Genomic DNA, 25235 nt, shown 5'->3' with positions numbered 1-25235 from the left:
TTTCCTTTGACATAATATGGGCTACTAAAGCGATGGCAAATTTTAGTGAGTGAGTCCTTGTTCTGAGTTACGTTCCGAATGTTATATGTGGTTTAAAACAAACAAAAAAGTAAACAGTGCTCCACCCCCAGCAAGTGACGCCCACTGACTGGCTTATACAACAGACGTTTTTAACAAAACCTAACACTTTTCTTCGTCACACGGTTTCTGCACTGAATTTTCATTTTTTGCTTGTCGTTTCTTGCAACTATGCATCAGTGCTGGTGAGTGTGAAGCATTTCCTTTATGATATTATTAACTTATGCACAATACACACTGTTGTCCATAATTTTGTTACTGCCACAAGGTAGCATATTTTGTATTCTTCTTTGTGTATCTAACGAAGGTACATACAATTAATGTACCGATGATTATGGTGTATGATATGCATCCATCTGCTAAGTACAATATGAGCAATACAATTGCTTAAATATCAGCTTCTAAGATAAAAAGCACATAGCAGGTAGCATAACGGCAAATGACTAGCAGCCACCATTGTTCTTCGGTACCAGTAATGTTGACTATCACTTTGGATATCATTACATAACCACGGAACACCTGTTCTTACAATGTTCTGCAATACCTATAAAACGCCACTAGCTAGCAGTATCACTCTGCAAACATCTGCTCCCTCTTCCTCCCACATTCTAAAAACATGCATGTTAGGTTTACTGGCAACCCTCAATAAATAAATTCACTTACATTATTTGCCACGGGAAACATTGTTCTGAAATTTTAACAACTTGGAAGTCATCCAGTGTCACAAAATGGGTAGTTTTTTATTTTGAAGGTTTGACTATACAGTACCCTGCGATTGGCTGGCAACCAGTCCAGGGTGTACTTGCTCAAAATCAGATGGGATAGGCTCCAGCATACCTGCGGCCCTAGTGAGGATAAGCAGCATAGAAAATGGATGGACTATACAGTATATAGTTAACTGTGTTTTGATGTCTTCCAGGCCAAAGCATATAGCAGTGCTGCTTGTTCTGGTTGTCTACCAGTGTGTCTCAGCTGACAGCGACACATTGGCTCCAGCAGAGGTCCTACAGAACAACGGCACCTTGTATGCAGCATGTAAGATGAGACCAAGCTCCTCGCTGGCTGAGGGTTTACCCAAAGTCTACGGCCAAGTCCTGTTCAAGCAGGATTATCCTCACGGAAAGCTCAAAGTCCTCCTGCGCTTTCACGGCTTCCCCGGGGGGAACGAGCCAAGGGCAGTGCACATCCACCAGTATGGAGATCTGCAGCAGGGGTGCGGCTCCACCGGGGGACACTACAACCCTCGAAGTGTTGATCACCCTAACCACCCGGGAGACTTTGGACACTTTGTTCCTCAGCAAGGTAAAATCTATGCAATGTTCGAGTCTGAGGCCACGCTGTTTGGGGGTTTGTCTGTCCTTGGAAGATCAGTGGTGGTCCATGAGAGGAGGGATGACTTTGGACAAGGGGGAGATGCTGGCAGTCTGCTGCATGGAAACGCAGGTCGCAGGCTGGGCTGCTGCGTTATTGGCATTTCCTCTCCCAATCTCTGGAATATGTACTATCAGCAGATCAATAGGCATGTGCAGAGAATTTAATCCCACATTACTGCAGATGTTCTAACACTAGCTAATTTAAAGCATTTAAATGTATAGTTCGGATTTTTTGACATGAAGTTGTATGACATCCCCAGCAACTCACCGGAACTACGTTTCTCTTCACGGAAATCTGACCAGAACTGGGCTCAAGGGACCAAGTGGGGGTTAAGTCACTGTTAATGGACTATACTGCTGATGAGGATATCATACGTCATGTCAAAAAATCCAAACTATCCCTTTAACTTCAGGACATGGATCTTGGTTTTTTCTGCTTTTTCGACTCAGCAAACCAGTATGAAAACTACAGTGTGGGCCATAAGTTTCCATACATTGGAAAATGTATATTTTTTATGTTTTAAATCAGATCCCCAGATCTCTCACCTCTTGATTTCTATCTATGGGGGCACTTGAAGGCCATGGTGTATCGCCAATGCTATTATACACTAAGCATAACTTCAACTGTGCTAATGCAAGTTCATCAACAGTGGAAAACACATGAGTTTTCAAAACAACGTTAATCATATAGAGCACAGTACAGTATAGAAATAAAAACGGTTGTTCAATGCGAATGATTATTTTTCCCATGCATGGAAACTTATGAACCACCCTGGACTTTATTATGCAGAAATGTATGTATTTACATACAGTACACACATACAGTAGCACTAGACTTTGGTGAGTTAACACTTTCACCACAACAAGTGGCATCATAACAGTTTTCTATAAATTAACTACACAAAACAGTGTAGTTAAAGCATTTCAATTGAAAATGTTTGGAATAAATTGTACAACTGCACCATTTGAGTTTGGTTTTAAATGGTACTTTTTTCATGGGTTTGGATTTAAATTTTATATATTTAAAGAACATGTCTCTTTTTTCTTTTTTTTTGAGTGGTGGGTTTAATTTAAAGGATCATCCCATAAATAAAACAGGCAATAATCAACAAATGTATATTTTTTTAAAATCCTTGCACCGACTACCTTGTAAAATGGCATGTACACAAGTTATGTGAATATTTAGAACTTGCTCTACTGTTGTTGTTAATGCTTTTACCAGAAGACTGTCTGTTATCATCATGGAGCTTATTAGATGGGCATTCAACTAAATTTCCTTGATTAATCGACTCATTGTTTTTGTTGTAACAATTGTATATATTTACTAATGTATATCATTTTTACACATACTGTATGTTACTGATACACCATATTGACCCGTCTATGAAATGACCTTCAATATAAGGCGGCCCACCTTTTTCAAGACCCATTCTTAGAAAAATATTTTAGGACAAAATGAATTTTTTTTTTTTTTAATCTTAAAACCACAGACTACTGTAATAACAGCGCCTTTGCTGGTTGCAGCAACATAGCGTGCCCCATTTTGCCTCAAGATGTGATTAATGGATTATTTTTATGCCTGTCCCTATTTGCTACGTAACATCATTTTAATGTTCCAGCTTCTGTGTCCATGCTTTGTAGTGAGTTGTATTGTTGGAGTGTCCTGTCCCTTACTGCCGTTGCCATAACAAATTATATGTTCTAGTTTCTACAACAGTGTTCACCAACCTTTTAGAGCCCAAGATCCCTGGTCTCAGACATGAACCTGTACAAGATCTACCCCTCCCCCCCAAAAAAACCCCCAGGATCCTGGCACATATAGATATAAAAAAAATATAATATATATTTAAATGATTATATACACTCCTGATCAAAATCTTAAGACCAGTTGAAAAATGTCATTTTGAATTTGCATTTTGCACATTTGGTTCTTAATGAGGTTTTAAGAAGAGATACAATATGCAAAAACAAAAAGGGGGAGTGAGACAAAAAGCATTTTGAAGAAGTAATTTATTGAAAACAACAATTAAACTGAAATAGGCTGTTTATCAGCTGATCAAAAGTTTAAGACCATCGCTCAACAAATAACAAAAAACTCTCCAAACCATAACAAAAAATGTTCCCAGTAGGACTCAGTAATGAGTAGCTCCACCGCTCTTGTTAATCACTTCAAAATTGGTTTGGGCATGCTTGATGCAAGTGTTTCCAGGAGGCTAGTGGGAACATTGATCCAAATGGTGAAGATGGCTTCACAAAGGGCATCAACTGTCTGGAACTGATGGCCATTTTTATAAACTTCCCTTGCCATCCATCCCCAAATGTTCTCTGTGGGATTTAAATGAGGGGAACATGCAGGATGGTCCAAAAGAGTGATGTTATTCTCCCTGAAGAAGTCCTTGGTCAAGCGAGCATTGTGAGCTGCAGTGTTGTCCTGTTGAAAAACCCAGCTGTTACCACACAGACGAGGGCCCTCAGTCATGAGGGATGCCCGCTGCAACATCTGCATCCGTTTGACCTGACCCTGCACCACATGAAGCTCCAGTGTTCCACTGAATGAAAAAGCACCCCAGCTCAGGTGTGATTTTTTTGGGTCTACCACGTGACTTTTTTCTTCCATAATGCTCAGGATCTTTAAAAAAATGTAGAACGACTGATTTACTGCTCCCAACCTCAACAGCAATGGCACGCTGCGAGAGGCCTTGCTTATGCAGCTCCACAATCCGACCACGTTGAAAAAGAGAAAGCTTCTTAGCTTTAGCCATCAGGAGGGCATGACAGTGTCAATGCCTGACAGAAAATGAACATTTTGAGCAGATTTGGGCTTTTATAGTGGTCTTAAACTTTTGATCACCTGATAAACAGCCTATTTCAGTTTAATTGTTGTTTTCAATAAATTACTTTTTCAAAATGCTTTTTGTGTCACTCCCCCTTCTTGTTTTTGCATATTGTAGCTCTACTTAAAACCTCATTAAGAACCAAATGTGCAACATGCAAATTCTAACAATTTTTCAACTGGTCTTAAGATTTTGATCAGGAGTGTATTTGTGCCTTAATTTTGAGGTAGCAAAGGCAGATTTTGAGCCCTATTAACGTGTAATATAATAACTACTGTTGTGTGCATAAGCTGCACTGTCACTCCTTCTCTCTCTTTCTGTCAACCTCTGCACGCTTGTCCTGCTTGTTGCTTGCGAGGCGAGCTGGTGTGTGTGCGCTGGTACCGCCAGCTGGGTTCTGGGGACTGGGCTCCTGGCTGGAGCTTGCGGGTTGCGTGCCGCAAGGGTGGCGAGGCAGACGGGCGTGTTCAGTGGTCAAAATGTGTGCCTGTTGGCCACACTCCGGAAGAGGAGGGCACTGATCTCGTAATACATTTTTTTTCCTAATATTCTCGCGATCGACTGTCAAAGTCCCACTGATCGACTCGTGACTTGTGATCGACGGGTTGGTGACCCCTGTTCTAGAAGAATCCTGGAATGTATAGTGGTAATTGTCTTGTTTTTACCACACTGTAGTTTGCCAGTGTCAAACAGAAGGTGCCGTACTGTCTGTCCCTTCAGCAAACTCCTGCTCTTGTCGCGTGTCCTGCTCCTTGGCGACACATTCATCTACAATGGTACATTCTGTTTCAACACTTTCAACTCCCTCTTCGTCTTTCTCTCCTCCTACTCCTCTTTCTTTGGTGACCTCACATGTCACTGAGGGTTGCTCTGAAGGCTTTGGCAGGAGCAGCATGTTCATGTCACCTTCAGGAAGCTCATCCTTGCTGGTCTGATGGCTGACTGGCTCCTCCTCTGGTGGTAGTGGTGGTGTCTCAGGGGGTTCTGCTGGCATTCTGCTCTCTTGTGTTGAAACTCCTGATGAATTCTGCTGGGCCTCAATTTCCGACTCTCCTATGGCAAGAAACAAAAGTTACACACACTGACAAACACTTTCTTGTTAAGAAAAAATATCAACATCTGGACCTGTCTATTTCTAACCTGTTGTCTCAGTTGCTTGCTGGTCTTTCCGCTCTATTGTGAAGAAAAAGTGTTACTTATCTTTTTAAGTTGCACAGCATGTAACATGAAAGGTATCATGAGAAAAAAAAAACAGACAGAGAAACATACTTCCACAAATGCCCACAGACACGTGGTAAGTGAGGCCTCCAGCAGCAAGAAGCAAAGAGGAGAGGAACGCATTAGTCACCTCAGTCAGCCCTTTGTCACTTTCTTTGGGCGGAATGGCCAGTCCTCCAAATACTTTTGCCCGTACAGTGCAGGCCGAGTGGACCACAGTCAAGAGCAGACCAGCCAAGTAGTCTGTACTGTATTTACAGTTTGAAAAATACATCTTTTTTGCAGTTGTCTTCAAACCGGTATTCCTTTCATTTAGACAATCTTTGTTTGCTTCTCTGTTAAATCCACTACCAGTCAAAGGTTTACACACAAATGTCTCCCAACTTTTGAGCAGTAAATGGACTTTCACTTGTATCACACTTTTACCTTTAAGGCACTCAAATTGCTTTGACACTGTTACCACATGTACCTACTGATGACGTAGCATCAGGAGTAACTGGGGTTCAGTGTCTTGCCCAAAGATACTTCAACATGATCATGGGAGGACGGAAGATTGAACCTCCAATTGAACCCGGGAGACGACCACTCTACCACCTGAGCCATGCCGCCCCTGGTAGACTGGTGGTGTAGATGATCTAGGTTTATAAGCAGAATGACCATTCCTCTGCATTGTTAGTAGTGCTACAACAATTAATCAATAAATCAATGTTTCATTGATTATCCAATTAAACGACAACTACTTTGGTATTCAATTTATCATTTTTTGATTTAAAAGTGTGAATATTTTAAAATGTCGTTAGTCATCCATGAAAGAAGACCTATCACAAGCACACACATCACCTTTGACTTTGGAAAACAGTGATCAACATTTTTGCCTCTTTATGATATGTTGCGGACCAAACCACAGTTTGTGTGTGGTTCATATTTGTTGGGTCCGTCTATGGCCTAACTGATTACTTGATTAATCAACTAAGAAAATAATCGCTAGATGCAAGATTGTTAATTAAAGCAAACAAATTTTTATGAAAGCAAAATGTCTTGCTGTTACATGTTAGTCTGGGTGGTATTGGCTCAGGTGGTAGAGCAGAGCATCCAGAAACCAGAGGGTTGGTCGTTCGAACCCTGGTTCCTCCAACCGCATGAATTTTTGATGGTAGGCCTTTGCCGCAAATTGCCAGTCATGTTGCCATCAGGCTAGCTAAACACTTTGCAGAGGTTGGGAAAAAGTCAGTGCTGCGTAAGTCTCAAGTAAAGACGTGCAAGCCCATGTCATAAGCATAACCCTGGTTGTTTTTAAACCTGATCGGATGTTAATGGATGTATCCAATGATGCAGATTCTGTGGTTGCAGGAAATGACCTAACGATCACATTCGTTGAATACTTTGAATGGCGACACATTTTACTCAGCACTCACTGAAAATCACAAGTATTTTCAAGTCATCAGACTAATGTCCGAGTCAAATCCCAATTCACGTCAAAGTACAAGTCGAGTTGCAAGTCTTTGATGATAGTGTCGAATAGAGCCAAAGTAATACAAACTGTGATTTGAGTCCACATCTCTGGTGCTTTGTGTATAGGCACTATATAATATAAATAGACCATTATTATTAAATAGATGTTAGTGGGTACAATTTAGTTTAATATACCTAATGTATGTTTTGTTTTTGTGTTTTTGTGTTAGTTTAGTGATATTAACATCTACCTGGCAGGCTCCATACTCCAGACGTTTCTAGAGTTTTAAGCTTCTTCTCCAGTTCTGCAACTCGACTTCCAAGAACCCTGACAAAAACCATAAACAAACATTGGTGTAAATAGGCTATGTTTACATGAACACAGATATTCATTCCACACCTGTGCTTAATTAAAACAAATACATTCTCTGTTGACATAAAAACACATTCATTGGCTCTTGCACATTTTGTCCAAGAGCTGACTTGACTGCACATTATAATGCATCTCTTCATCAATATAGTGTTATATTAGATCGGGGTCACCAACACAGTACCCGCGGGCACCAGCTAGCACCCCACGACTATGAGGCGCCCGCATTCATTTCATTCCTTTTTAGATAATAATGTGAGAACACTAGAAAGAAATGCATTCTGAAATACAAAATGTGAGTTGTGGACACCAACATTTTGTTAATGTTCTGGTAAAACAAGCATATTCAGTTTGTTTGGGTTAAAATAAGCTCTGAAAATACAGTAAATGTTATAAAAATGAGTAGCTCTCACAAGAAAAAACTGTGGCGACCGCTGTATTAGATATACAATGATGTGTATCTTTAAAATCACCGCTCATTTCAATGAAGCCCAGGATGATGATTTATTTATTTATTTTAAATCGCATGCGCGTCTACTGTATTTGAAACCAACACCCTTAGGTCAATAACGTCATGTTCGATTGTTAAATAATGTTGAAAAATGTGAGCTCACAGGGCTGTTTCTATTCTTGCGGGGGCCCTAAGCAAGATGCTGTTTGACAAACTAGGGGCCCCCATTCTATGATGAAGAAATTCCTAACCCTTACTGAGCTGGTCCACCAAGACGCCACAATTTATTCCACCTCACGAACAAAACAGGCTGCAATTCCAACAAAACATCTTAAGGTGAGCTACTCAGTCAATTTAGACAGTCGCCTAGTTTGCCTATAGCAAGAAACGGCCCTGTGAGATCAGGTCGCACATTTCTTATGACACAAACCAAAAAGCTCAGTTTAACCGTCCACACACAAACGCTGGAGTTTTTGAAAATCTCTGTTTACAAGGACAAAAACCTAGGGTTGTGTGGGGACGAGAGGCCCCAACGCTATGTATCGTTGATAAAGGATTGATTATAGTGACAGTTTGGAATTTACTTTTCAAAGCCAATCACACCGAAGGAACAGATTGTGTTTGAACTTTGAGGTGCAACTGTTACTTGTTTATTTGCCGCTGGTGCTGAATCAGTATGTTCTTCTCGTGGATGGTTTCCAGGAGAGCAGTGGCCAGAGACTTGAGGTCCGAGATAGACTGGGAAGTGACTGGCAACGTGCATCCGCTTTCCTCAGACAGCAGCTCCTTCACTACACAGCCACACAAAGACAAAGACGCTTGGCATCAGTACAAGGGACAAAATGTTCGTCAATGTAAATGAGATGCAACCTTGTTTGGCTGAGAGCACTCCAGTGAGTGCGCTACTGTTGGGCTTCCCACACGCTTTGGCGTTCTTTCTGCATTCCAATGCACTCTGAGATGTCAAATAGAAAAAAATCAGTATAAAGAATAATTTGAATTTACGTTTTTGATAACCGTAGGGCTCCCCATGCAGGTAATGGTTTAATTTCTTTTGAACATGCATACAAGTTAACGTTGGAATACATCACATAGTACAATTCACAGTTCCACATGTCCAAAAAGGACGAGGAAGAAGCAAAGCTCATTTAATCCTAACCGCCATCCGTTCCACATCAATTGCAATACATTACTTTGTAATACAATACGATAATTTGTAATTGTAACTGCAATACATTTGTTCACTTTCCAGGGTCCAGATATACTCTTTTCTGGTTTAAAGTACATAAGAAAATGATAAGATAACATACAATGTGGTAAAATAGGAGTCAACGTTCTTGTCTTTGTAAATAAATTATATAAGTCCTAATAAATATACAATAATAGTGAAAATAATAACTGATGAAAGGGTTGTTAGTTGACAAAAACGCTGTTGAATAAGTTACCTTTCGACAGACAAAAACTGATTAAACAGATGAAAACTGAAGCAATTTTTCCGTGAAGGAAAAATCGAGTTAACCAAAAATCCATCCATCCATTTCCTATACCTCTTTATCCTCATTCAGGTTGCAGGGGTATGCTGGAGCCCATTACAGCTGACTTTGGGCAAGAGGCGGGGTACACCCTGGACTGGTTGCCAGTCAATCGCAGGACACAAATAGACAAACAAGCATTCACACTCACTCACTCACTCACTCACTCAGTCAGTGTGCTCTGGTCACACTAACATGTGCCGTGAGAGGACTATATGTAACTACGTCTAACAGCCCTTAACCAAAAATATGAAGAAAAAATACATTTTAGCGAAAATAATTACAGTTTTATGTGCAGAAACAACGCAAAATAATGTTGTGATGAGTTCCTTCTTGAATTTAACAGTGTTTCAAATAAAAATAATAAAAAGATATACAGTCGTCCCTCCCTACATCACAGTTCGAACATCTCTCCCTTGTTTTATGGCGGTTTTTCAAAAATTAAATGCTCGCTTTTCGTGGTTGACTATGGCCCTAGTCCAAAAATATTGAAAGACAAGTCATGTAGTATTCTGGTCAGGTGTCGGTAATATTACACTGATGAGACATTACCTTCACACTGCATGGAGTCAGCCATGGCATGTCCAACATGACATAGCGAAAACTATTTCTTATCCCATTCTGTGTGGAAGTGGTAAGTTTTTGGCTTCTTATTTTGTCCTTCTTCCTCACTCCGTTTGAAACCCTTTCCTCTGTTATTTCTTTAGAATAAATAAATTGGAGGCAAATTAGTTAGCTCAGAAGCATGGCAATGCTTAAAGCAGCAGCTGTCTCTTTGTCCCTGCAGTGATCGCGGAGCTTGCGCATTATGGTGTAAACAAAGAAAAATAGTAGTGTAAACATGACTATAGGGGTGTTATTTCATGTCTGCAGGGCTCTATTAATGTTAAAATTTGTATTTAGAAAGTCATAAACAGGTTTTCTATGCTGTAAAATGAAACTTACTTTGCAGAAATTTGGGTCAGGAACCAACTAACCGCGATAAATGACTGGAAACGGACTATTTTGTTTTGTGCAATACTGTACGATAATGAGACAGTGTACAAAAACAGAGGCAAAATTTTTCATCAAAAACTGAATCACTCAAAACTGGGGCATTTGAAAACCTAGATTTGACTGTTTCTAAAATTTTGGTCAAAAATAATTTTGCTCAACAAGTTTTGCTGCAATACAGTATGTACTAAAATTTGTAAAACAAATTGGTTTAGTCAGGTAAAAAATCAATAAAAATAAGTACTGTATTGAACTAAAGTCTTTTGTTACCTAGAAAAGTCTGAAAAGGGCATGTCACCTTATATTTGAGTCATTCATTGAATACACTAGCTCCACTTCGTTAATGTCATATGTCAAAAAGTGACCTATTATTAGTCAGGTGGCTGGACTCACCCTAAGACATAGGGTGAGGAGCTCGGTCTGGCGGGAGGGACTCAGAGTAGAGCCGCTGCTCCTTCACATCGAGAGGAGCCAGTTAAGGTGGCTCAGGGATCTGGTCCGGATGCCTTCTGGACACCTCCCTGATGAGGTGTTCCGGGCATGCCCAGCCAAGAGAAGGGCCGGGCGACCTAGGACATGCTGGAGGGATTATGTCTCACAGCCGGCCCGGGAACCCCTTGGTGTCCTCCCAGTGGAACTGGAAGAAGTGACCGTGGGCTGGGAAGTCTGGACTACCCTACTGAGACTACAGTCCCCGCAACCAGGACCCGGATAAGCGGAAGAAAATGGATGGATGCATGGGTGGACAAGCAAGCCATGTAGATATGCTAAGATATGATAATGTTAAGGTTATATATACTGTATATATATATAAATCTATTTATTCATTTAAATAATAACAGCTTGTGTTGTGACATAATCATATTATTATTATGATATATATGTAATTAGCTTTAACATTTTAATTTTTTCTTTACATTTTTCTAACATCTTTTTTCAACTGTTGCTTTTTTTTTTTCTTTCTTTTTTTTTAATTTTTCTTCTTGAATTAGATTTTTAGAATGTACCACAAGTCAAAACCACATGGCTGCAAATGGTCCCCGGGCCACACTGGTGTAAAATATTGAATGGAAAATTAATAGATGTACCTTGTACTTGCCCAGATTAGTCTTGAGCAAGGTGACCTCTTCCTGAAGTTGACAAAGCCGATCGTGCAAATATCTAAAAAGTAGTTCATGATATTTGTTACGTTTCAGCATCAGTGTGTTCATGTGCTAGGACAGAATACACATGCAGGTTTTTTCCCCAACAAACCTGTTCTCCATGCAGAGTGCATCAATGTCCATAATCCGCACTGCGCCGTTCCCAACAATGTGGTTCATCTCCACATTGAGGCGATGCGCTTTCTGCTGGAACACGTCACGCTCCGCCCGCACGTCCTGAAGCTCGTCACTGAGAGATTTCACACTGTGCTCCAGCACCTCATTCTAAAATCACACCAAACAGTCAAAAGGTGACTGAGGTGGACAGAAGATGCGTTACCAGTAGTCAGCACTCACCTCCTCTCTGGCTCTCTCCAGCTGTTTGACTAGGTCCTCGCGCTCATGTGCTGGAAAATGGCGAGCTCCCACCTCGTCGTCTCCCAGCCGTTGCTTGGTGATGGTCATTCTTAACAGCTGAATAAAGAAACATTCTAAGGACCTAATGAGGGTGGGTTCTGTCCAAGGTTTCTTCCCCAGAGGGAGTTTTTCCTTGCCTCTGTCTCCAAGTGCTTGTCATGTGGGGTTTCAGATGGTTCTCTGTTTTCACTTGTGACCTTCATGTGTAAAGTGCCATGAGATAACTGCACTTGTGATTTGGCACTATATAAATAAATTGAATTGAATTGGTGTCCTATCGCATTATGGAGTGGGACCGTTACCTCTCGGTAGTGGCGTGAGGCGTTGTGAGTGAGGTTCTGTGCCACTACACCAGAAAAATAGTTCTTCAGCGTTAGCTCCAACAATGACAATGTCACTGTAGCTTGGTTAAAATGCAGGTCAGTTATGTAAATCGTACATGGTTGGTGTTTTTTGTAGGGTTTTTCTTTTTTTTTTAAGAGGGCTTTATAATCAAAATAGGTGTGCCCCGTTATGTACATTGTTAGCTCCCTCATTCTGGCTTTTTTTTCTCTTTTTAGAACAAACACAAAAATGGAAAGTCATGTGTGTTCATGTTTCATACAATGATTGTGGATGATGGGCAAAATTTTTTTTAAAAAGTGCAGTTTTACTTTAATACCAACTTTCGAACTAATTGAGTGAGATTACAGAATTTCCTGTGGCACCCCTAGTGATCTCTCACAGTGTAACGGATGCCACCCTGTGTGGCTGCGTGACAATACCTCACTAAAGTTCACGCCTTAAGAGCTGCGCTAAACAATGGGTTGACAGCCCAGAACTTTTAACTCATTGGCTAGCGCTGGTTGAAACTTTCACTCGGTGAGGATGTGTGAGCCCAGGTTAGGACCACGTGGTTGATCACTGTTACAATGGCACACAAATGTACGGCAGCACAGTGGTTGGAAATAACTGAAACACCACTCAAAGATCTTGTATACGAGAGCTAATCAGTCAAGGTTATGCTATATTGATTGATTAAGAAAAAAAGAAGTACAGCACCTTGTTGTCTCCTTGTGCTTCTGCCAGGCGTTGTTTCAACTCCTTCACCTCCTCACAAAGACCATCGCTTTTTTCTCTGGAGTCCCTCAGGAGTTGAGTAAAATTCACCTGTGTGGAGAACAAAAAGTCTTTCAGTTTGGACATCTGATTCTTACAGGGCCTTGAAAGTAACACTTACTTGGTTGCGTTTTTCAGGCGGTAGAGACACATCTCCATCCTGTTGTTTTTGGAAATAGAAAGTTACACACAACATCATGTTTGGCTTGGATGAAGACGTCCACACACATCTTCTCTTACAATGAGTTCTCTGTACTTCTTCTTGAGTCCTTGGTGGCGTTCTCGAAGCTGGTTGGCCATCAACTTGAACTGATCCCTCTCCTGCTGGCACGTGTCCAGCTCCTTGGACAGGATCAGGAGAGCTTCCTTCTTGCTCTCCAACTTGCGCTTACAAATGAGGAACTAGACAGGGATACAAATAACATTTAACACGGCAATATTGGGAAAAATACCATAAATATGGGACATAGCTTACAGTTGAAATTCAAATCCACCATGAAAAATTACAGAAATAGCAGACACAGTATACCGTATTTGGTGTTTTTATGTGTGGCGTTCACAGTGCTTCTGCATAGATAGAATAAAGGTGCTGTCTAATTTAATGAACAGCACAGTGGCACGTGCAAAAAATATTTTTGAGGTAGTAGCTGGTGTAAAAAGTTTGGGAACCATTGATTTAAAGCATGTCCTTAGAAAATGCCCGTCCGGGTGCAAGGCAAAGACAAAAAAAAAATCACTTCCTTGTACGTGCGTCTGCCCTGCAGGCAAAAAGAGTACTACCATTTTACCTTAAAGTCCTAAGTCAAAATAAGGACGCCATTGTGATATATGCTGTAGGTGTTAACAGTGGTCACCATAGTTTATTCTTTTACCTCGTTGACCATCCCCTGCCATTCACCGTCACTCCTCCTGGACGGATCCATTTCTCTCAAATGTAAACAAAAAACCCTCACGACACAAAATATTAAATAGACTTGTTTTTTCTGCTTAGTGTCATGTTTTAAGCATCAACCAGACAGCTTAGCAGGACGTACACCGTAGACCGCATCACCTGAGATGTTCTTGTAAGCATTGGTAGTATATTTGGACATTTCCTGTTAGCGTGGGTCTGTGTCATTCTCAGCCAATCATATTCGTTCTCTTAAGGTCACATGCACGTGTTTTCAAAACATGGCGGTAGTGTACGCCACGTTAACGGTCAAACGGCAATAAGCATTAAATAAACATGGCTGTTTACAACCAGATGTTTTTGATGTGGTTATTGAGTTCCCCACTTATGTTCTTATGTTAAATTGCGATAATTGTACTAAGTAAGATTTGTCGTAAATAAGATCAGTCTGTCGCAAGCACATCCAGATGTGACTTTAAACTTTTAAACTAAAAACCTTAACATGTAGCAGTATAGTGGACTTATATAAGCACATTCTATGTGTGGAAAACCACGATAAGTAAATGTGTAGGGAAGTAAATACTACTTGACGGCAGGTAATCTTTCTTACTGAACATCTTCGGCTTTTAACGTCAGAGTAGCGTCATGGTGCATTTAATGTCCCTCGGAAAGTTCCTAATTGTGAGATACGTTTTTGGACAGTAACATGTTTTGAATGGTAGGTAAGAATGTCAGTGTAAATGATTGTATGTGCCCTGCAATTGACTGGCGACCAGTCCAGGCGGGGTATACGCCTCTCACCCGAAGTAATCATAATCTCCCCAATATTGGTAGAAAAATGTCATAAATAAGGGGCATATTTTACATCTGAAATTCAAATCCACCATGAAAAAAATACTGAAATAGCAGGTAGATAATATACTGCGACCCTAGCTAGGACAAGCGGCATAGAAAAAGGATGGATGGATGTTTTGAATGGGAAATGTTTCATTCTTAAATTCACGTTCTGAAATCAGAAATGACACGCATATTTTGCTAAACACTTTGTGGAGTCACTTTGAAACACGTTAACCCCATTGACACTGTATAATTGCACATTTTAAGTAAAAAATACCAAGACAACACATGAAGGCCTATTCAAGTTATAGATTTATTTAATACACAGACTTTCGTTTACATTTACAATAAATAATTGCACATTGTTACCATGACTAATACATTTAACAGATACAGATCATCACTGAAGACCACAATTACCACAGCTTTCAAGTCAAGTAAAAAGGTTGGTGTTAAACTTGCACCAAATGATCTGTAATCCAAAAATATGCAATTTGCATTTCAATAGCAGCACAGACATGCATTCTGCATTTTGCATAGGTCAGTAAATGTTGTGCATGTTGACAGGAGGCTCATCACATTCTGCTGTTGTGTCACCAAATACAACGGAATGAGTCCATAGAAGAGCAAACGACACAGCCTACACTCCATTGCTTTTGCATAATACAGTAAAAGCGGACATTAAATATTACTGTACAATAAGCATTGACGTGTATACAGTACATTGACGTTGGAGGCTGCCATGCAAGGAGCCAACCAGGTCATTCGAAGCTATTAGAAGTTCCATTTACAGCCACAGTTTGTCTCATATTGGGGGATATTTACTTGTATAAAGACACTAATGAAGTACTGAACAGCAATGACACACTTGCAGGGGCGTCACGAGACACCTAATTAACAAAACGAGACGATGCACATGAATGATACTAAATGATATAATCATATTAATTAATTTTATGAAAAGTACAATTAAAAAATATGACTGGAAAAACAAACTTGTTTATTTAACCGCATCACAAAACAATGCAGGTGTGTTTTGAAATGTTTATTGCCTTACAAATTGATGCTAAATTACATTACAGTCAACATTTTTTGAGGCCAAATAAATCACTGTCATGATTATATATAATACATCATCCATCCATCCATTTTCTATGCCGCTTATCCTCATTAGGGTTATGGGGGTATGCTGGAGCCTATCCCAGCTGACTTCGGGTGAGAGGCGAGGTACACCCTGGACTGGTTGCCGGCCAATCGCAGGGCACATACAGACAAATAATCATTCACACTCACATTCATTCGCCAATTCACCTCAAATGCATGTTTTTGGAATGTAAGAAGAAACCGGAGTATCTGGAGAAAACGCACGCACGCACGGGGAGAACATGCAAACTCCACACAGAAATGCCCATCGGAGATTCAAACCCAGGTCTTCCCGATCTGACTGTGTGGCCTGTGTGAGTGTGCTAACCACTCAGTCACTGTGCGGCCTATAATACATCAGATAATGCATTATTTGCTTTAATATGTCATTGTTCACTCTGTAAAGTTGTGGAATTGGTGTTTGTGACATGCATTTTCTCACAAGCAATTCGTATTGTCTAATGTTTGTAGCATTTGTTGAAATCCTGGCTTCTGTATAAAAAGAGCAGCATTTCTTTCCCGATGACCTTCTGTGAACGCACACATTTTTGTGCTGTCCTGCTTGTACTGTATTTACTTTGCCAACCAAACGTCTCATTAAGTGTTGACTGTCGGGACGAAGACTGTGCATTTCGATGTGTATTTTTTTTCCCAGGTGACAAAACTGGGTTGGGTAGTTATATTTGGGCAAGTTCGTTTTGTTGCTACCACTTTCGAATAAATTTGGCATAGTGGCTTGTTCGTGTTGATGGGCTCGCCTTGCTAATTATTAATATTTCCACACTACTAACTTCTACTACCTTACCTCATTGCTCCTCAGGAAGCTCCACTTTTTTGTTGAGTGTGTATGCTAGCGGCCCCCTCCCCCACTGAGACAAACAATGCATGTTTGAAGGCGAGAGACGAGGAAAATAGACACGCATGCACATGGCAATAAATGGAGGCCAGATAAATTATCGAGTTAATTTTCATTTATCATGTGATTAATAAATTTATTATCGCAAAACTGTTTTTTTCAGAACGAGAAATTCTGTCATGTTTGAATATCGCGAGATCTTGTGACACCCCTCCACACTTGCCTTATAAGCTTAAATCTACTATAACATGTTCAAACACCATGGATTTGCCCTTAAAGCTGGAGGAGAATATGAAATTTCTGCGGTCAGTGGTGACGGCAGTAAACGAGCGCGGAGACTGCACGTAGATATCCTTAAACTTGTGGAAAGTTTTGGTCTCGGCATCCCAGAGGTAGATTTGTGTGAAGGAGTAGTCGCTGCCCAGAGCCAGATAGTGTCTGTCCGTGAAGGAAAAAGGTTGGAGGACCATCGCCCCTCGAGAGGGTAGAGCCTGCAGCTCTGTGAACTGCTTAGTGGTCCATTTAAGAACTTTAGAGTCACCGATGTAGCAGGTCATGGCCAGATACATGTCACCTTCTAGACGGAAAGCTTTGACAGCCACCACGTCTTCAATGTTCGGAATTTCACCATGGAGCATGAACTTGAGCGTGCTCTTGTTCCACAGGTAGAGGACAGGTGGCTGAGAGCGGCTGGCTAAGATGAGGTAGGACTTGCCTTCCAATTCGACAAACTCGGCATCCGTATCGCGGAACCATTCGTGGAGGAACTGATAGGTGTAGAAGCCCGTTTGGTTGCGGTCCGGTTGGTCGGTCCACTTGTAAAGAGTAGATAGGCCCGCTTTGGAACTGTCCACTATGACAAAATACCACTCGCCGTCCATGTGGAACACCTCAATGTCATTCGGCTTGGAGATGTTGAAGACCTCAATGGACTGGAACTTTGTGAACTTGTTCTGCTGATCGTCAAACTTGTAGACGTGAGAGCCCCCGAAGAGCTGCGTGACAATGATCAGGACATGGTCGTCCACCAGAACCGATGTACACCCGACGACAGACTTACCTGTGGAGAGAAACCGGCATAAGGTGAATCTACGACCTTGCCTCTCCACACGTGACAGGTTAATTTCTTCCCTGCCGTGGCCAATCATCAGGCAAGACCAGCAGTTAGAACTTAACAAGTATCCAATTTATACTCATTCAGTCTGCCTCGAAAGCATTAGTCAACTCTGCAGTTTTGGTACGGTTTCCCACTGCCTGTGTGGCTTACTTTTGTTTTCTACTGCCTGTGTGGCTTACCTTTATTTTGTACTGCCTGTTTGGCTTACTTTAACTGTCTACTGCCTGTGTGGCTTATTTTGTTTTGTACTGCCTGTGTGGCTTACGTTTGTTTCCTACTACCTGTGTGCATTACTTTTGGTTTCTCCTACCTGTGTGGCTTGCTTTAACTGTCTACTGCCTGTGTGGCTTATTTTTGGTTTATCCAGCCAGTGTGCCTTACTTTTGTTTTCCACAATCTGTATGGCTTACTTTTGTTTTCACGCCTCAACTACCACTACTACTTTTTTCTCTGATGAGCGGTGACTCAATAAAAATTAATCATAAGCTTGGGAAACACTGACATACATATATAGACAGGGGGTGAACTTAAGATGATTCCAGTTATATTCATCCTGTTGAAATGTAAAAAAAAAAAAAAAAAAAATACATCTTGGTTTAAAGTGGGTGTGGTCAAACCTGTTATGTTGTCAAATTTTCTGAAATTCATTTCGATGTGATCCCATTCCATGACCACACAGCTGTTAGAGTTGGGTGCAGCCATGGCCACATAGATGTCTTCTTTAAAGAAGAAGATGTCTGCTGACATAGACTGGATGGGAATGGACTGGTGACGCACAAAGTCTGTTGAGAGACGACAAGTGCATAATTACTGGAGCCTATTTTGTGGAGTTTTCTGCTTGCTCAGGACGTTGAATGTAAAAATCAATATTTTTTGCCTTTAACATCGCTTAGAAGGTTTAACGACATTTTTATTCATTTGGAAGTTTCAGCTCCTTCACAGAACTGCTCTTCTAGATTATGCTAGTTCTTTTCCTTTAACACTGCGTTAACACTACATATTACGTATAGCCATTTTCCAACCAAAAGATTCACATTAAAATTCATTTAAAAATGTATAAGACGGAAAAAGACAACAGTACCAAAAGCTTGGAATCTGTGTGTCGTGATCATGCCGAATTATTAAATACTTTCTTTTCATCTCTCCATGCAAGATGTCTTGAGCTAATTGTACCTGTAGACATGCACTGGCCAGGTGCAATAGGTAGGTCATTGAGTCGCTTGCTCTTCATGTCAGCAGGGCCTGCACAGTAAATGTCCGACACGGTGGCATTGGTGTTTCTTAGCCACGTCATCAGCCACTTGTTCTCACAGCTACACTGGAAGTAGTTGCCCCGCAGGTCTCTAATACAGGACAGGAAGAAGAAACCAGGTGTTAACGCGTCTGCAGAAAAACAGGGAGACTGACTTGATAAGCATGGTAGCCTATTAAGTAAGCAGGTTTGCAGTGTGGGAGGGGGACAGACACACTGCAGATACACAAAGTGCTTACTCACAGTTCCAGCAATGAATCCAAATCAAAAAATAGATCTCTTGGTAGGAACCTCATCTTGTTATTGGAAAGAGACCTATGGAAAAATAACAGCATGACTGCACATTGTTGTATCGCTGCTGCATGCAAATTCAAATGCAGAGCTACTTGTCTTACAGATGAGTTAGATCTCGTAGACTGCGAAAGGCATTTTTGCTGATGCTTTCAATCTTGTTCCCTTCAATGAACCTGTTCAACACACAGCACAATCTCTCAACAAAAAGATTACATTAAATATTTTTTCATAATTAAACAGGAAAATCCTCCAGTGTCCCCCTCTGTCTCCTTTTCTCTTCTTTTCTATCCCCTCCTGCTCCGGTTCGGACGCTCCAAATAAAGTAAAATACAAACTATGTAACGAGAGAAGAGTATCTTAGACTTTTCCATGGCAGAGCAAATCTGTTTAGCATATAAGGGCATCTGGATCAAAATTATTATTTGCACCATTGGCTGGACGGGGCAGTTTTTTTTTTAAAACAAATTTAAAGGAAAATTACTTACAAATACTCCAGATGTGGGAGGCCGTAGAATGCATCGTCTTTTATCGTAGTCAAAGAGTTTGCATTGAAAAGCCTGCAAAAAAGAGCAAGAACTGTATCAAAATGTTGCCTCTAAAAAGCTATTTTTTTTATCAAAGAGGTATAAAATTACCACCATTGCATTATGATTAATGTTACATTAAAACTCCGCTATTATGCAAAATGTGCTACTTAATGGTGCTCCTCAGAGGCGCAGAGTTTGTCCACACAGGTATGAGAAACCAAAAGTCACACAGGCAGTAGGAAACAAGAGTAAGCCCCACAGGCCATATAAACCCAAAGTAAAAGTTGTCCAAATTGTTGTATATGGACATTCAATTCTTACTTCACTAAACAATACTTCTCTAATTAATCAATGCAGTTAAGGGCGGCGCCATGATCCTCGGAAGACTGCCACATGCGTAGAAAGCTCGCTTTGTTGACTGCTCGATCAAAGCGTATACACTGTACTGTACATGCACGAGGTAACTGGTTTCCAATCACATAATCTAGGTACAGTATGTTAATCTGATCTTTAAAAAAATCAAACAGGATCTAATGAAGGTGCTTACATTAGTTTTAAAAGGCTGGTTTTAACCAAATTCATGCAATAATTCGTTGTTTTTTAGTGCATGTAAAGTACTGACTGTGGGAGACTGGGTGGACAAACATAGTCCATTAGCATTGAAGCTTCAGGTACTTTTAAAATCCAGCATCAAGGATAGGTTTTTGTCAAAACATTTAGATTGTGGGATCTCTGAGACTTGAAAAACAGTACATGGGACCTTTAACACCTATCTGACAGTGTCATCAGTCAAAGATAGAGCAACAATGATAGTCATTTTTACAACTCTTGTACTGGATTACTTAGATACTCGTTCGATGGTGCAACTACAGTCATAATGGTTGTGTATGTACAGTACAGAATACTCAATACTCAATACTAGTTACCAGTGATCAATGTCAGTGTCACGTGAGAAAATGCACTTACAGTAGCTGCAGGGAAGGCATGAGTGAAAACATCCCCTCTGTGATTTCTGCAATGGAGCCGTTTACGATGCTCCTGGCGGCAAATAAAACAGTCCCAACAGGATATTTGGATGATTTTCCGTAGTTGACGTACGTATGTAGTAAACACTTCAATAAAGAAGTGCTGCGTTTACTTACAGTGAGGTGACGTCACTTGGTATGGTTCTCGGGACGTGCGAGGTGCCAACACACATGATGGTCTCTTTGGTGCACGAGCATCCTGAAGGACATTTAAAATTCCTTTTCCATTTGTGGGCTCCACAAATACCCAATAACACAAACAGGACCACTAGATTGCGCATGATGGTCATTTTTCCCCCAGAGACGTATGGACTCCAACAGCAGCCTCTTATCGACCTCAGAATGCAGCAGGACGCTCCTGACACCGCCTGACACTGCGCCCCCCTCGGAGGGAATGTTGCTTTGTCACCACTAAAAAGTCATTCGAGCAGTGTGCACAGACCAGTGTCATTTTCGTTTTTAAATGAAAAATGGTGGGCTACATACCAGGAAAACGACAATACTTACTATTTCAAGTGCTTTTTACATCCTCTATTCATGGTTAGCACCTTTTAGCGGGTTATAACTGGCTAGCTAGCTTGCAGGTGCAGCAATCAACAGAATCGAGTCCCTGGTCACGTGATTGTTTGATAGCCACCTATTGCTAGGCAAATTACCTTTTTCCATCCATTTTCAGGGGCAAGAGAAGTTTTGCAAACGTTAAAAATTAAAAGTAATAATTACTATCGCAACAGTTAGGCACACTGGCTGGATAAACCAAAAATAAGCCACACAGGCAGTAGACAGTTAAAGTAAGCCACACAGGTAGGAGAAACCAAAAGCCACACAGGCAGTAGGAAACAAGAGTAAGCCCCACAGGCCATATAAACCCAAAGTAAAAGTTGTCCAAATTGTTGTATATGGACATTCAATTCTTACTTCACTAAACAATACTTCTCTAATTAATCAATGCAGTTAAGGGCGGCGCCATGATCCTCGGAAGACTGCCACATGCGTAGAAAGCATGTTAGCACCTTTTAGCGGGTTATAACTGGCTAGCTAGCTTGCAGGTGCAGCAATCAACAGAATCGAGTCCCTGGTCACGTGATTGCTTGATAGCCACCTATTGCTAGGCAAATTACCTTTTTCCATCCATTTTCAGGGGCAAGAGAAGTTTTGCAAACGTTAAAAATTAAAATTAATAATTACTATCGCAACAGTTAGGCACACTGGCTGGATAAACCAAAAATAAGCCACACAGGCAGTAGACAGTTAAAGTAAGCCACACAGGTAGGAGAAACCAAAAGCCACACAGGCAGTTATATCGATAGTTTATCTAATATATGTATATAATATAATACAATACAATAATACATTTAAACCGACTCAAACTAACAATTTATAGCGCACGTTATACTTGAAAACAAATCTTCAACAGCTACACAAAAATAGAAACGTTTATGAAATAAATGAAGCAATTGGTATTTATATAAATATTTGCATATTATTTCAAACTAATTAATAAACAGAATCATGATTTGTATATTACCAGAATGGAATAATATCTTAGAATTAAGAAGAAATGTTGTTATTAATAAACTTACTTTCAGATTTAACTAGACTAGTGGGTTAAAGATGTCTGACAAAAAAACAGACCACTAGAGGGAAGCAAATTACCACTCTGACCTAATCAGTAAGTTTTCTGTCTAAATTTCTTAAAAATTTCTTTAAAAGCCATATCACAATCATATCAAATTAACATTTACTACAACAAATATCAAATTCATTCATTCGTTTCCTATGCCGCTTGTCCTCATTAGGGTCGAGGAGGTATGCTGGATTGGTCAGCAGCCAATCGTATGGCACATACTGTATAACCATTCACACTCACACCTCATATTCATTTCATGGGCAATTTAAAGTCTCCAATTAAACTAACATGCATAGTTTTGGAATATGGGAGGAAGCCAGAGTACCAGCAGAAAACCCACACATGCACAGGGAGAACATGCAAACTCCACACAGAGATACAAACCCAAATCTCCTGACTTGTGTGGCCACCATGCTAACCACTAGGCCGCCGTGCAGATAATGTATTAATACAGTTCTGTTCATGGGGGTAGCGTGTAAAAGATAAAGCAGGCCCTAACAAAGTGCCAACTTTGCTAGAAGACTAGAAGTCAATGAGGATGAGCCAAACTGAATCTTTATTATCAGGAGGGAGCAACTGTACATGTCGCCATGGCTGACAACAGCTCTGCATCTATTATTGTCTGGACCAACAACAATGACGTATAGAAACTGACAGAGATTTCAAATATTTGTCAGACAACACCTGCTCAGTGTTCTTATTTGTCTTTCATACTCATGCAGCGATGGCTGTCACTGACAGCACACGTGTTGATATACTTGTAGTACATATTGGTCGTGTCTTGAACGTCTGCACACTTAAGTTATGAAATGACCCGTTTACCTAACACTCACTTAGTCACACCAAGAGCCAACAGTGGATATACATTTACATGAGCAGCAATGACGACTGACCGTATTCTAAATAAAACTACCTTACCTTCACAGAATCTAAATCAGCTGTTTATAGAACATTACATTCACTTCCTCCCCTCAGGTAATATTAGAAATTCCCTTGCAAACTGCCAATCACTTTGCAACTGCTGTCAAATGTTATTTCCCATAATGACTGCCACTCTCTACACCCTTACTTCCCATACTAGCGCCAGAAAAATTCCAAAGCTGACCTCTCACCCTTTGGTGGAGGGTTGGAGGGTATAACCTCGGTGTCAGTGTCAGTGCTTCATAACAGGTGTTTAAGCTCTCAAACATCTAGAGCAGAAACTAACCAGTGCTGCCAGAAGAGGAGATATGCAGTATGCAGTATATACAGTATTATACCACACATACAGTAGTACAGTACCTCCAAAAACTTTGTATACCCCTCACGTCTTCCCAAATGAAACTTTGATATATTTTAGAATAGTCAGTGTACAGATTGTATAGCAGTTTAGATTTTCTGTCCACTTAAAATAAGTCAACGCACATATGACTGGGTAATATGAATATAAACAGCCTATAAAATCAGTAACTAGTTGGATGATATGTCATCGGCCACAGCAATTACTTCCCCATATAGACAGATCTTTGGTCCAGAGAAAAACTGAACGATTGTGGCATTTCGAGCATATGTGCTCATCTCTTAAGGGTTCATCACCTGCTTGTGGACACGTGTCAGCTCTTCGAGCAGACAAGCAGCTGCTTGCCAGCTTGCTTGTTAGCTTGCTTGTTAACATTGAACAGATTTCTTTTGCTGCTTTAATTTTTCTGCTGGGACGATTTTTTGTCATTTTCGCTGAGGCCTTCAATGATGGACGATGCATGGCGTTTGTGACTAAACACCTGCTGTTTTAATGTATCCATTCTAGGTAACCGATCTGCACACGTGTCTGCATTTTAAATAGCTATCCAAGTGCAGCTTCTCTGTGGGGTTCATCTATCTATCAGTGACATGCGGTCAGGGGAGGCAAGTGAGGCCATAATGAAAAATACAAAAAAAAAAATTATTAATATTTATATTTGTCAATTGAATTGTTTTGTGTGTTTTCTGTATGATTCCAAACATTTTCTTCAGTAAAAATAGCTGAATTTGCAGATTTCCTGATCAAATACAGGTAAGAAACCCACTGTGAGCATGGCTTCTTGGCTGCACTGTCACATCTTGGCTTGGTAGTGTTGTGGCAACGAACCCAGGATGCAGAGAGCCGGACCCGATTGCTGGTAAAATATGTATTTTTAATATTAGCTGCAGTGCAGTGGCAGGGATCCAGCAATGACAAGTTTGCAATAGTGTGCAATGCTCTAACAAACAATGCCCCGACAAACTAAGGGAGCACGCACATGAACTAAATAGAAAGGCAACTAAAATTAGCAACAGGTGCGAGTGAAAAATGACGGGTAAGAAAACTATACTAATACTATATGAAAATGTTTCATGTAATCTTTCTGTTGAGAGATTGTGCTGTCTGTTGAACAGGTTTATTGAAGGGAACAAGATTGAAAGCATTTTCTTCTAGCAGTAGCCAGCAGAAAATCAAATGCATTAAAGATATTTTATGCTCTGCTGAATGAATGAATGAATTTGACTCCAAAATACTGTAAGTATTACATGTTATCGTGAATGTAACTGTTACTGCATGGTCACAACATGTATATAAATTGATAAAACGTTATTGGATGTTCTTTTAGAGGGCTTTATACAGTAGTCGAAATAGGTATGTCCCATTACGTGCGTTGTTAGCTCCCTCCCTATGCTAACTGTTTTTCTCTCATTAGAACACACAGAAAAT

General features: G+C 40.5%; 3 protein-coding genes across 5 annotated transcripts; 1 reads left to right on the top strand and 2 right to left on the bottom strand.

Annotated features, from left to right (window-relative positions):
- Positions 1–6: 6 nt before the first annotated feature.
- On the top strand, positions 7–4325 carry LOC129182432 (extracellular superoxide dismutase [Cu-Zn]-like). Its single transcript, XM_054778555.1, has 2 exons — positions 7–263; positions 998–4325. Exons 1-2 carry the CDS (start codon positions 250–252, stop codon positions 1614–1616), a joined length of 633 nt encoding a protein of 210 aa, XP_054634530.1. The 5' UTR covers positions 7–249; the 3' UTR covers positions 1617–4325.
- Positions 442–14015, bottom strand: LOC129182431 (coiled-coil domain-containing protein 149-like). 2 transcript variants are annotated; one of them, XM_054778552.1, is made up of 13 exons: positions 13831–14015; positions 13199–13360; positions 13080–13118; positions 12902–13009; positions 11801–11917; positions 11556–11728; positions 11390–11462; positions 8647–8731; positions 8423–8567; positions 7207–7283; positions 5555–5590; positions 5426–5458; positions 442–5338 (listed from the first exon to the last, which is right to left on the bottom strand). In XM_054778552.1, exons 1-13 carry the CDS (start codon positions 13879–13881, stop codon positions 4971–4973), a joined length of 1467 nt encoding a protein of 488 aa, XP_054634527.1. In that variant the 5' UTR covers positions 13882–14015; the 3' UTR covers positions 442–4970. The 2 variants fall into 2 exon arrangements, with proteins under 2 accessions (XP_054634527.1, XP_054634528.1); XM_054778553.1 differs by lacking the exon at positions 5555–5590.
- Positions 14016–14984: 969 nt separating this feature from the next.
- LOC129182430 (leucine-rich repeat LGI family member 2-like) lies at positions 14985–21856 on the bottom strand. 2 transcript variants are annotated; one of them, XM_054778550.1, is made up of 9 exons: positions 21406–21856; positions 21016–21309; positions 20840–20911; positions 19832–19903; positions 19448–19519; positions 19296–19367; positions 18974–19143; positions 18418–18582; positions 14985–17743 (listed from the first exon to the last, which is right to left on the bottom strand). In XM_054778550.1, the coding sequence occupies exons 1-9, from the start codon at positions 21435–21437 to the stop codon at positions 16908–16910; spliced, it is 1785 nt and encodes a 594-aa protein (XP_054634525.1). In that variant the 5' UTR covers positions 21438–21856; the 3' UTR covers positions 14985–16907. The 2 variants fall into 2 exon arrangements, with proteins under 2 accessions (XP_054634525.1, XP_054634526.1); XM_054778551.1 differs by having other exon boundaries at positions 21016–21856.
- Positions 21857–25235: the final 3379 nt, after the last annotated feature.

This window comes from Dunckerocampus dactyliophorus, chromosome 6 (assembly GCF_027744805.1).
Source record: "Dunckerocampus dactyliophorus isolate RoL2022-P2 chromosome 6, RoL_Ddac_1.1, whole genome shotgun sequence".
Lineage (NCBI taxonomy): Eukaryota > Metazoa > Chordata > Actinopteri > Syngnathiformes > Syngnathidae > Dunckerocampus > Dunckerocampus dactyliophorus.
The sequence above is the reverse complement of the archived record's forward strand: the minus strand, read 5'-3'. Positions and strand labels throughout refer to the sequence as shown.